Genomic DNA, 14,406 nt, shown 5'->3' with positions numbered 1-14,406 from the left:
TAGACGGTGACCTGTTTGAAAGGTTTATGGTTTTATTGATCAAACTCCGCTGATATTCCCCGTCACTGGGTAGTTTACACCCTACAGTAACTGTAGTGACGAAGACGCAGGCACATGGCAGAGAAATACATTACATAGTAGGGAAAATTAACCCAAAAATACAGACACCGACCGTACGGACCACTTATCAACACCGACCGTACAGACCACTTATCAACACAGACCATACAGACCACTTATCAACACAGACCACTTATCAACACAGACCATAAGGACCACTTATCAACACCGACCATAAGGTCCACTTATCAACACAGACCACTTATCAACACAGACAACTTATCAACACAGACAGTACAGACCACTTATCAACACCGACCATAAGGACCACTTATCAACACAGACCACTTATCAACACCGACCACTTATCAACACAGACCATAAGGACCACTTATCAACACCGACCATAAGGTCCACTTATCAACACAGACCACTTATCAACACAGACAACTTATCAACACAGACCGTACAGACCACTTATCAACACCGACCATAAGGACCACTTATCAACACAGACCACTTATCAACACAGACCACTTATCAACAGAGACCACTTATCAACAGAGACCATAAGGACCACTTATCAACACAGACCGTAAAGACCACTCATCAACACAGACCACTTATCAACACAGACCGTACAGACAACTTAACAACACCGACCATAAGGACCACTTATCAACACAGACCACTTATCAACACCGACCATAAAGACCACTTATCAACACAGACCACTTATCAACACAGACCACTTATCAACACAGACCATACAGACCACTTATCAACACAGACCATACAGACCACTTATCAACACAGACCACTTATCAACACAGACCATAAGGACCACTTATCAACACCGACCATAAGGTCCACTTATCAACACAGACCACTTATCAACACAGACAACTTATCAACACAGACCGTACAGACCACTTATCAACACCGACCATAAGGACCACTTATCAACACAGACCACTTATCAACACCGACCACTTATCAACACAGACCATAAGGACCACTTATCAACACCGACCATAAGGTCCACTTATCAACACAGACCACTTATCAACACAGACAACTTATCAACACAGACCGTACAGACCACTTATCAACACCGACCATAAGGACCACTTATCAACACAGACCACTTATCAACACAGACCACTTATCAACAGAGACCACTTATCAACAGAGACCATAAGGACCACTTATCAACACAGACCGTAAAGACCACTCATCAACACAGACCACTTATCAACACAGACCGTACAGACAACTTAACAACACCGACCATAAGGACCACTTATCAACACAGACCACTTATCAACACCGACCATAAAGACCACTTATCAACACAGACCACTTATCAACACAGACCACTTATCAACAGAGACCACTTATCAACAGAGACCATAAGGACCACTTATCAACACACAACGTACAGACCACTTATCAACACAGACCATAAGGACCACTTATCAACACAGACCGTACAGACCACTTATCAACACAGACCGTACAGACCACTTATCAACACAGACCACTTATCAACACAGACCATAAGGACCACTTATCAACACAGACCGTAAAGACCACTCATCAACACAGACCACTTATCAACACAGACCGTACAGACAACTTATCAACACAGACCGTACAGACCACTTATTAACACCGACCGTACAGACCACTTATCAACACAGACCACTTATCAACACAGACCATACAGACCACTTATCAACACATACCACTTATCAATACAGACCGTACAGACCACTTATCAACACAGACCATAAGGACCACTTATCAACACAGACCATAAGGACCACTTATCAACACCGACCACTTATCAACACAGACCGTACAGACCACTTATCAACACCGACCGTACAGACCACTTATCAACACAGACCACTTATCAACACAGACCATACAGACCACTTTGTAACACATACCACTTATCAACCCAGACCGTACAGACCACTTATAAACACAGATCACATATCGACACAGACCGTACAGACTCTTATCAACACCGACCACACGGACCACTTATCAACACAGACCACTTATCAACACAGACCACTCATCAACACAGACCACTTATCAACACCGACCGTACAGACCACTTATCAACACAGACCGTACAGACCACTTATCAACACAGACCGTACAGACCACTTATCAACACAGACCGTACAGACCACTTATCAACACAGACTGTACAGACCACTTATCAACACAGACCACTTATCAACACAGACCATAAGGACCATTTATCAACACAGACCATACAGACCACTTATCAACACAGACCACTTATCAACACAGACCATAAGGACCACTTATCAACACAGACCGTACAGACCACTTATCAACACAGACCACTTATCAACACAGACCGTACAGACCACTTATCAACACCGACCACTTTTCAACACAGACCACTTATCAACACAGACCACTCATCAACACAGACAACTTATCAACACCGACCGTACAGACCACTTATCAAGATCACATGACTGGGCTACTCTGCCATGACTGGTCAGTGAAGATCACGTGACCGGGCTACTCTGCCATGACTGGTCAGTGAAGGTCATGTGACTGGGCTACTCTGCCATGACTGGTCAGTGAAGATCACGTGACTGGGCTACTCTGCCATGACTGGTCAGTGAAGATCACGTGACTGGGCTACTCTGCCATGACTGATCAGTGAAGATCACGTGACCGGGCTACTCTGCCATGACTGGTCAGTGAAGATCACGTTACTGGGCTACTCTGCCATGACTGGTCAGTGAAGATCACGTGACTGGGCTACTCTGCCATGACTGATCAGTGAAGATCACGTGACCGGGCTACTCTGCCATGACTGGTCAGTGAAGATCACGTGACCGGGCTACTCTGCCATGACTGGTCAGTGAAGATCATGTGACCGGGCTACTCTGCGATGACTGGTCAGTGAAGATCACGTGACCGGGCTACTCTGCCATGACTGGTCAGTGAAGATCACGTGACTAGGCTACTCTGCCATTACTGGTCAGTGAAGATCACGTGACTAGGCTACTCTGCCATGACTGGTCAGTGAAGTTCACGTGACCGGGCTACTCTGCCATGACTGGTCAGTGAAGATCATGTGACTGGGCTACTCTGCCATGACTGGTCAGTGAAGATCACGTGACCGGGCTACTCTGCCATGACTGGTCAGTGAAGATCACATGACCGGGCTACTCTGCCATGACTGGTCAGTGAAAATCACGTGACTGGGCTACTCTGCCATGACTGGTCAGTGAAGATCACGTAACTAGGCTACTCTGCCATGACTGGTCAGTGAAGATCACGTGACCGGGCTACTCTGCCATGACTGGTCAGTGAAGATCACGTGACTGGGATACTCTGCCATGACTGGTCAGTGAAGATCACGTGACTGGGCTACTCTGCCATGACTGGTCAGTGAAGATCACGTGACCGGGCTACTCTGCCATGACTGATCAGTGAAGATCACGTCACCGGGCTACTCTGCCATGGCTGGTCAGTGAAGATCACGTGACTGGGCTACTCTGCCATGACTGGTCAGTGAAGATCACGTGACCGGGCTACTCTGCCATGACTGGTCAGTGAAAATCACGTGACTGGGCTACTCTGCCATGACTGGTCAGTGAAAATCACGTGACTGGGCTACTCTGCCATGACTGGTCAGTGAAGATCACGTGACTAGGCGACTCTGCCATGGCTGGTCAGTGAACCCATTCCACTGTAGTCCCAGCATCCACACAGGGCTTAGTAGAGGGTCTGTGGTACTCTGACAGTTATTGACAGTTGTTGTTCTGCGTTGTGGAATGATGTACTGCCACCTGTTGGCACATTATGTTACTACTGTGATATAGGAAGATCATAAATCTGCCTATGTACTGTGTTTCATGAAGGTCCTACTAAACCACTGTCTTATCCAGAGAGAATGGACACAATAACAATCCACATAAGGTACCCTTGCTCACGGGAATACACAAACACACTCACACAAAACACACACTCACACCCACACGGTTAGAGCGTTTGGCCAGTAACCGAAAGGTTGCTGGATCAAATCCTCGAGCAGACAAGATAAAAATCTGTCGTTCTGCCCCTGAGCAAGGAAGCCCGCGTCCCCCCTCCCACGCACCTCTCTGATTCAGAGGGGTTGGGTTAAATGCGGAAGACACATTTCAGTTGAATACATTCAGTTGTACAACTGACAAGGTATCCCCCCCTTTCACAAACACTCTGGTGCAACAGGGAGGGAGGGAGGGAGTGATTGAGATGTAGATTGGCAGGTCTTCTCTCTACTTTATTCTGCCATGTAGAGACTACTGAGCCAACACACACACACAGTGGAGAGGAGTAAAGGATGCTGGGTGATTACATGGCTCTAATGAGGAACTGTCTCCCTGCCTTCAGGCCCTCCTCCACCTCAATAAGTACTGACTTGTGTGTGTGTGTGTGTCTACTCTGCTCATCACTAGCTCTCTCATTTGATCCACGTCTAAAGGAGTTGTTTTAATGATTGGAGTTTGACAACAACACAGTACAGTAGAAATTGAGAGAGGGCGTAGAATGTGTGACCGTATGAGAATGTTGGAAGACTGTTGCTTAGACATCTGACAGTTGGAATATGATTGGCTCAGTCGTTCTATATGAACTTAGCATTATTGCTAGCAGCAGCAGAGGGTCCTTTCCCCATAGAACATTGACTGCACCATATTATTGTCAAATCTTGCTCACCGACAATGTTTGGTCCAAAGCAGTGGGTATCTGGGCACTATGGTCCATTGGAAAGGATGAGGTAACCTCCCTCTCTCTCTCTCTCTCCCTCTCTCTCTATCTCTCTCTTCTATCTATCTATACCTCCTCTCCTCTCTCTCTCTCTCTCTCTCTCTTCCTCTTTCTCTCTCTCTTTCTCCCTCTCTTTCTCTCTCTCTCTCTCTCCTATCTATCTATACCTCCTCTCTCGCTCCCCTCTCTCTCTCTCTCTCTCTCTCTCTCTCTATCTCACTCTTCTATCTATCTATACCTCCTCTCTCTATCTCTCTCTCTCTCTTCTATCTATCTATACCTCCTATATCTCCTCTCTCCCTCTCTTTCTCTCTCTCTCCCCTCTCTTTCTATCTCCCTCGCTCTCTCTCTATCTATCTATACCTCCTCTCTCTCTCTCTCTCCCTCTCTCTCTCTCTCTCTCTCTCTCTCTCTCTCTCTCCCTCTCTTTCTCTCTCTCTCTCTCTCTCTCTCCTCTCTTTCTATCTCCCTCTCTCTCTCTATCTCTCTCTTCTATCTATCTATACCTCCTCTCTCTCTCTCTCTCCCTCTCTCTCTCTCTCTCTCCTCTCTCTCCTCTCTCTCCTCTCTCTCCCTCTCTCTCTCTATCGCTCCCTCTCTCTTCTCTCACACTCTTTCAATTAAATTCAGCTTAATAAGTGTTTTTTGGCATGAATAGGTGGTTGCCACTGTTGCCAAAGCAATATATATGAAGTATTACATAAATGAACAACATGGCTCCTGAGTGGCGCAAAGGTCTAAGGCACTGCATCTCAGTGCTTGAGGCGTCACTACAGACACCCTGGGTCGAATCCTGGCTGTATCACAGCGGGCTAAGGCACTGCATCTCAGTGCTTGAGGCATCACTACAGACACCCTGGGTCGAATCCAAGCTGTGATTGGGAGTCTCATAGGGGGGCACACAATTGGTGCGGTGTAGGCCATCATTGTAAATAAGAATTTGTTCTTAACTGACTAGTTAAATAAAAGCAACATTTTAAACAGTGGCGACCTGTCATTCAGGGCTTGCCTGTTTTGCATGTTATTTTGGTATTAATACGTGTCACATATCAGTTTGCAAACAATGTAAAAAAATATATATACATATCCTTGAGTTGATAATGCCGCAATAAAACATGGTCTCTTTTTTTGTTTTCTTGAGTAAGGCAGCTCCAAAATGCAGGTGTTTCAACCTAGCTCAGTGCTTTCTGTGGTGGTGGTGGGGCAAGCCAGTCCTGTCACTCATGGGGACATTGCGTCACCACCAAGTCTAAGGGTAAATTCTAGCCCCTTGGGTGCTGCCATAGAGTTACATTAGAAGTGCCCATCCAAGAAGGCTCAAGGTCATTGGCCACAGATAAAATGACGTCAAATCACGTGATATCTACAGTAGCTTTGATTGGACAACATCATACTTTCAAAATCTTAGCTAGCAGTCATCATCATCATCATCATCATCATGAATCAAGTCAACAATCTACTGGCAAATCCTTTTCAATCCTTGTCATATGAAAATAAATAATGAAGAGAAATTATAGATAAAACGTATCGGTGCTCATCGGCCATTAGACATAAACATTACACAACAAGTTAGAAATCGCAAATTCAACAATGAGTGGTTTGGGAGGAATCAGTGGCTAACTGTGAGTTCAAGACAACTGGGAACTTGCGGAAAAATGAGCTACGACTGGGAAAATACGTTTTGAACTTTTATCCCAACTCAGAATTGTAAATTGGGAACTTGGGCCTCTTTCTAGAGCTACGATCTGAAGATCACTGACAATATCATGATTCAGTCTTTTTTTTCGGGTTCCCAGTTGTCTTGAAAGCAGCATAAATCCAGAGAATGACAGACTTTGATGCCAAACCGCCGCTACACCTTCCTGTTCAAGTGAGCACAGCACAACAAGGTGTCCAAAAATGTATTGAATGCTGCTCTATAAATGATGTAATATGCCAGGGAGATTTGTATACTGTAGCTAAGAAAGTAATACTAAGTGTATGTTGTGTAGTAAGCTGTTAGTAGCCCATGTGCCTCACCCTAATAATTTCCCCTACTGTTCTGACTTGGTGGTGCACATGTAGCCTATAACCTGTTTTAGAGAAATGTTATCATCGAATATCGTAAGAGTCTGCTTAAATGCCCCCTTTATTTATCCTACGGTTCTGTCTTGGTGTACAGGGAGAACATTGTAAGAACGGCCCATGTTCTGAATTCTGTCGTTGTACATTTCACTGAAAGCCAGGTGTACAGTAGCACTGGTAAGGTGTTTGGACTGCTGTTGGAACAGCTTTATGTAGACCCTAACAGTTTGTGGGCACCGTTCATCACCATTATAGTGCAAGTGAATGTATTGTTTAGTGTTGTGTTGTGTAGTGGCTTTGTTGGCATGCGTCCCACGTGCTTTAATTTTGCCACACCAAGATGTATATGCTCTAATCACCACTGATGAACAATATGTTTAAGCACCAATGATAGAATGGATCAGATATAATATGCAAACCTTTCTCTCCAACCTTTTGCCAAAACGTGTAGAATAGCAGGAAATGTGTTATAAATGTTCTCTCTGCCCAAAGCAAAACGTGTAGAATTGTAGCAAAAATTGCTTTAAAATTGTAAAATCTTCTCTTTTTTATAAAATGTACCTTGACCTTAAGAACAAAGTCTTATTTTCAATGACGGTCTAGGAACAGTGGGTTAACTGCCTGTTCAGGGGGCAGAACAACAGATTTTTACCTTGTTAGCTCAGGGGTTTGATCTAGCAACCTTTCGGTTACTAGTCCAACGCTCTAACCACTAGGCTACCCTGCCGCCCACTGCACTATGCCCCATGGAGATTTTTTTTTAGAAAATTGCATTAAATTAACTCAAAAAGTGTTTTATCTCCACTGTCAAGAGGGGGGAGGGGCTGCTAAAATGTTTTCCTTTCAATGTGGGGGGGTGGGGGGGGGGGGGGGGGGGGGGGGGCTCTAATTTGTATATGTGGGTAAGGATGTGGGTAAACACACCATCAGCCACTGTGGCCCCTCCTGATGAGTTTATATTTTTTTGTGGTCCCCACCCCATCAGAATTACCCATCTCTGAGCTAGATGCTAAAGAAAGGCATATTTCCCTCCCCCTGAAGAGCTTGGTTTGCTTAAACTGTAACGGTTCTTCTAAGACAAACCTGCCGGACATGAAATGACAAGACGTGAGAAGAAAATGTCATACAGTTTAGGCCCATATAGTAATTAATGTGTAAATTGAAGTAGGTGCCTTGAAGAACCCCGAGTAAATCCGTAGCATCAACTATGTCTGAGCCTGACGACCCCTTAGGAGGGCCATTTACCCGGGCCTCGCGCGCCACTCGCACAGCCGCTCAGCCCTCGTGGGGGGCAACAAACACACTCAGCATCCGTTCCTATGGCAACCCCCCACAAGGCGCACAAAAGCTCGCAGTTGGAGAGGTGTTTGAGCGCGTGGACACACCGCGAAAACACGTCATTACAGGGAACTCCTCAGCCCACCAATGACAAGTGAACACTGCGATATCAATGCAGTCACCGGAGAGAGGTATCGGATACATTTCCGAAATAGGTGACATTTTAGCCTAGTTACAGAGCTTGACACAGATGGATAAAATGGTGTCATTTACGCAAACTGGCGAAACCTCGAACAGAATGTGCAAACGGAGGAAAATGAACAACGGTTCTCAATCTCCATCAAGGGAGAATGTATCCGCACACGGAGACCAAAGCGAGGAGACTTCGTGCACCCCTGAGCGGAGACCGCGGGCGGAGAGGGTCAGAAAGCAAAACATCATTTCTAAACTGTCCGACTCTGGTTTCGAAGAGGACTTTCTATCTCCGACCCGGACCCCATCGCCGGTTCGGAGAAATCGGTGTCCGGTAACAGTTGAAGACGCGCTGACACCAGGGAATTCCAACAACAGACTGTTGTTTAATTGGTATCAACACTACGGCGAGATTGGTTATCACATACAGAAACTCAAAGAGCCGCAGTTTCATCCAGTCAACTGTTTGTCTCGACAACCGCAGGTATGGAAGCAACAGGTTCATACTGCAGTTTATTGTTCATTTTGTGAGAAATGGACATTTGTCTTCGGCTTATCTCAACCCAGGTTTGAGAATAGACCCGCCAATATTTAATCAGTTCTCATTTAACCCTATAACCTCAATATGTGACATGTATTACAGTAGTTTAGTTCTACACTTTAACGGAAAACTGTCATTTGTATGGTCATCTGAGGTATTGTCAACAGTAAAATAAATTAAAAAAGGAACATTTTATTAATGCCGCATACTGTAAATGATGGTGCATTGTGGGAAAATGTATGTATTTCGAATGGTACTGTAATTTCACCCCACAGAATACGGTACAGTACCATATTTTTGGAGAGCCAAAACCCTTTTGACCACTAGCGGGCGCATGGTATTGTTGTTTCTGGCTCGCTAACATATTTTGAGGCCCGCCTTGCAAGAGGCTATATTTGTTGCGCACCAGTGAGTGAAAATGCTGTACCAATTTCTCTCATATGTGGTTATAGTGCCCCATCAATTTGTATAGGGGACAGAATGGAGTGTCAGCTAGTTTTTAAACATTAAATTGTTGAGCATTTTGCTTTGTGCTTTTGGTCTGTTTTGCCCCGTAGTCGCTGTCAGTCTGGAAGTCTCTGTGTTTATGCTGTAATGTGTAAACACCTAGAAGCCAACCTGCTTGCACCAATCTCTTGTAATTACAGTAAAATACTGTAAAATACTAACCGCTCCCCTCAATGAATTTCCTTTATTCTTTCATCCATTCATTCCGATTACTGTAGCATTTACTATTTTACAGTATAATACAGTCAATTTTACGGTAACGTACTGTGTGTCATTGCACAGTTCTTTATTTGATACCGTATTTAATATTACAGTAGATGTACTGTAATATTTAAATACAGCATTGTACTTGCCACCAAGTACAACGTAGGTGTGTTTTATCATCTGCCAATTAGTGATTGTCTAACAGAGTTGTGTGTATGCGTGTGTTTTCCAGGTGACAGCCGAGTCACGGTGTAAGCTCGTCAGCTGGCTCATCCCCGTACACAGATACCTGCGTCTGTCCTTTGAGTGTTACAGCCTGGCGGTCAACATCATGGATCGCTTCCTGGTTTCCACCCCCGTGGCTGCTGACTGCTTCCAGCTACTGGGGGTCACCGCCCTGCTGCTCGCCTGTAAACAGGTGATAGATATGTTGACTATTCAGGGAGGGAGTCGGTCAATTTAATTTTGACGCACTGAGAGTAAGATGAATGAATGTTTTAGGGAATATTCTGTTTATGGTAATGGAAAGTTTATTTCCAAAAGTGGTATGTAGCCCGTTTTCAGAAATTAGGGTAAATTAGCTTTTATTGTTTAAAAAAAAATCTCATCAGAGAGAATGGTGTGTTTTTTTTTTTACTATCTAATCATGACATGGGGGTTGTTCAATGACAGGATTGTCCAGGTATTTGTTTGAAATCACTTGATGGTGATCATGTTTGTTATTTTTTGCAAAACTTTATTATACATTTGTGACATCAATATTTATACTTTTTAATTTTTTTTAACGAGTCAATACAATAATATGAGCTCTGTTGTCATGACTTCCGCCGAAGTCAGGTCCCCTACCTTGTTCGGTCGGCACTCGGTGGTCTGCATCGCCGGTCTTCTAGCCATCATCGATCCACTTTTCATTTTCCATGTGTTTTGTCTTGTTTTTCCTCACACCTGGTTTCAACTCCTTCAATTACTTGTTGTGTATTTAACCCTCTGTTCCCCCCCATGTCTTTGTGTGGGATTGTTTATTGTAGTGCTTTGTGCACGTTCCCCGTGAGCGCACAACGGGTTATTTTTGTGCCCATTTATCTTGTTGTTCTGGATGCCGTTGGTTTTGCTTAATAAATCCCCGGTTATCACTCAGTTCTGCTCTCCTGCGCCTGACTTCTCTGCTGCCAATTACGCACCCTGCTACAAACTGTTTGTAAAATATTTATATTTGCCATTTTTACTCATTTAGCACATGATCTTGGCCAGAGACATCCACATATCACAGTCAAATATACAGAATACGGACATGCCATTCCAGCTAAACAATGGATATATAGCGTTTTGCAAAAAATAAATAGAAAATACACACCTAAAATCTATTACGAAAAAATCTGATAACAGTAATATTTTACACACACGAAACAACAATAAACAATATTTTCTGGTGAACCAACACACATGTGAAGATTTGATAGATATAGTGTTTTGGAAATAAACCCTTCCTGTCATGGTGTGTGTAACTTGTTCTCTCTCTCTCTCTCTCTCTCTCTCTCTCTCTCTCTCCCTCTCTCTCTCTCTCTCTCTCTCTCTCTATCTCTCCCTCTCTCTCTCTCTCTCTCTCATTCTCTCTCTATCTCTCCCTCTCTCCCTCTCTCTCTCTCCCTCTCTCTCTCTCTCTCTCTCTCTCTCTATCTCTCCCTCTCTCTCTCTCTCTCTCTCATTCTCTCTCTATCTCTCCCTCTCTCCCTCTCTCTCTCTCCCTCTCTCTCTCTCTCTCTCTCTCTCTCTCTCTCCCTCTCTCTCCTCCTTTTCAATATGTTCTGTTTTATTCAGGTGGAGGTGTTTTCTCCTCGGATCAGCCAGCTCCTGTCTCTGTGTTGTGATGCGTTCTCCAGAGAACAGCTGTGTAACCTGGAATGTCTCATCCTGCTCCGCCTCAACTTCCGCCTGGCTGCACCAACCATGGCCTTCTTCCTGGACTTCTACACCAATCACAGCCTGGCTGGCCGGCATACGTGCGGGGACGGAGTCAGCAACGTTAGCCATAGGCTGCCTGAGGATAAGGATGAGGAAGAGAAGAGGAGAAAGAGGGTCAGCAGATTGGCTCTTAGGGTGTGTGAGCTCACTCTGGCCGACTACGCCTTCAATAAGTACACACCTTCCCTGACCGCCCGCTGTGCTCTGGCTCTGGCCAATCAACTGCTGAGAACCAGCCAAGGCCTAGAGGAGCCAGCCAATCAGCTGCTGAGGATCAACCCTGAGGGCCCCGAGGAAGAGCCAATGGACCAATCCCTGACAGCCGAGCTCACAAATGGCCACGCCTTCTCGCAAGAGGACCATTCTCTGAGTGATCCTGCCCACTCAGAGAATGACCATTCCCACCCAACCTTATCTGAGACTATTAATCACGCCTGTATTGACAATGACTCCTCTCTTTCAGTTGTTGGTCACCTCCTATCTGTGAATGACTCCACCCAGTCAATGGATGACCCTTCTCCATCTGGGAACACGTCTACCCTGGTTGAGGGAGACCAGACTCATGCTCCTCTAACCCAGGAGTGTAGAGAGGGAGACCAGACTCATGCTCCTCTGACCCATGAGTGTAGAGAGGGAGACCAGACTCATGCTCTCTCCCAAGAGTGTTTAGACAACCTAAGATTGTTGGTGTCACTCAACAAGGATGCACTGCATCAGGCCATGATCACTCTGTGACAACACGATGACTGTTGGCATGTTTCAACCTATGTTAGTTGAATGCACTGTTGTTGTTGATGTATGTGACTGAAAACAACCTGTGTGTACCTCAAGAAATGAAAGACCAAACCTTTAATTCCCAGTCCCAAGTGCTGCTAGCCCCTGCACTTGTGGGGTTGGTGGTTGACAATCTAACTGTCACTGAGTTTTTTTTTTCTCTCAATTATTTAATTTCTGGAAATGACAGTTATCAGATTGTGCCTATAAACTGTGAACAATACCAGTGGACAGAATTGTATTGTCATCAGAGTACTGTTTACTATACTGTACTGTATGTAGAGGATGTTTTGGTATTTATTTATACGTGTACCATGTTCTGTAACTTAATTGAAGTCATTGTACTGTAAGATTGCATTGAGTGAGAAACCCACTGTAGCTGTTTCTTCAACTGTCCTGAGATTGTACTGATCCTGGCTGTTCTGTTGGCCAATGTTACATTGTTGGTATGCAATGAACAATGATGTGACATCGCATTTCAACAAATGTGATTTAAAATAAAAAATTAAAAAACGTATTAAATTATTACTTGATAAATGTACTGGATATGTTTTCTGATTTGTTCACTCCGTTTTTGAAAATAAACTGTATAAAAACCAAGAGAGGTGTTATTTAGCTTTTATATCTGTTGAGAGAGTGGTGTGAGGGGAATCTATCCCGAGAAGATTGTTTGAACAACGGTCATATCAGCTCAGTCGGGAAAATCTGCTGCTACCACAAGTGAGATTTAATAAAGTCTATCATGAGCAAGCCACATTTTTTTTTAACCAGAAATATGACCCACTGGGCACACATTGGTTGAATCAACATGGTATTCCACGTCATTTCAATATAATTGTCTGCAAATCGAATAGATGATACCAAGGCATGTAGCCTATAGCTTAGCTTTAGCTAATGAATAAATGTTTATTGGTAGGCCTATGTGGTCGTCATTTTCTCATGTCAAGTCAAACATTTCACCAAGTTACACACGGTGTCTGCAGCTGGCTAGCGGGCTGGTTACTTGTTCAGTAATTAAAGTTGGAAATGTCAAACATTGCAGATTGTAACATTTATATTCGATGCAACCGCATAATCAGCTACCAATTCATTGTTTTTACATATACAACTAGCCTGTACAGCCTAGCTGATACTGCAGGACGGACAATGAGCCCTCCTCCCGCAATCTCTCCCAGCTTGGATGGAAAATTGTGCGTAAAACCAGTCTATTAATGTCAAATAATTCAGTCAGTTCACCCTCAAAACACCAGTTTACTGGAGATTGTTTGAGTATACAGTGTAGCCTACTATCTACAGCTATAAACCGTATTTAGCTGCTCTTTCGGTGGTATTTATAAACTTTGTATAAACATTACACATCAGATAGCCTAACAATTAGGAAAAATATAAAGTCGTCTTGAGGATAAATTGAGGTTGAATTAAAGATGTTAGGCTACAGAATTGCAGTATTTGAAGCACCGCTCTCTTCTGGACAGTTTTTCTGTTGTTGCTACGTCAATCAAGCTCTGTTTACCGTCCCTGTAACTGTCTCTTTTGCGGAGAGATTGTTTTTCTAAACTAAAACTCATACTATAGAATCATTAGGCTCTCGATGTGAATTCCGCGTTTGAACACCAGGGTAAACTCTACCCATTCCACCGGCGCCGTCAGAGCCTTGACCACTACATTTATTAACCGATATCCCCTTCACTTTCAATCAGTATTGAAAGGCCAGAGGCGCTTTTTCCAGTCACATTCCTGAAGCCCAAGAAACAAACACTTAGCTTTCTAGTAAATAAGTCAATTAAGTAAAGTAAAATAAGTAAATTAATCTTAAAAAGGTTTATGAATGACTTTTTATGACCGTCACTGTCAAAATGATTTATTACATAAAAAAAATAAAAAAAATAGACATCGATGACAGGCCCATGATCCCCCCCAGAGCTCGTTTCGGGCTTGTCCGGTACGCCAGGGAAAGTCGACACCAAACACAGGGACCTTCAATTTCACGGGTCATGCAGGTTACAGTTAGG

The 14,406-nt window shown here is 44.1% G+C and overlaps 1 protein-coding gene across 1 annotated transcript; it reads left to right on the top strand.

The window, feature by feature from the left end:
• The first annotated feature begins 8,293 nt into the window (after window positions 1-8,293).
• Window positions 8,294-12,931, top strand: ccno (cyclin O). Its single transcript, XM_036979243.2, has 3 exons — window positions 8,294-8,890; window positions 9,891-10,076; window positions 11,477-12,931. The coding sequence occupies exons 1-3, from the start codon at window positions 8,465-8,467 to the stop codon at window positions 12,353-12,355; spliced, it is 1,491 nt and encodes a 496-aa protein (XP_036835138.2). The 5' UTR covers window positions 8,294-8,464; the 3' UTR covers window positions 12,356-12,931.
• The last annotated feature ends 1,475 nt before the right edge of the window (window positions 12,932-14,406 follow it).

This window comes from Oncorhynchus mykiss, chromosome 6 (genome assembly GCF_057628025.1).
Source record: "Oncorhynchus mykiss isolate SJ-2025 chromosome 6, ASM5762802v1, whole genome shotgun sequence".
Lineage (NCBI taxonomy): Eukaryota > Metazoa > Chordata > Actinopteri > Salmoniformes > Salmonidae > Oncorhynchus > Oncorhynchus mykiss.
This window is presented reverse-complemented; position numbering and strand designations above follow the sequence as displayed.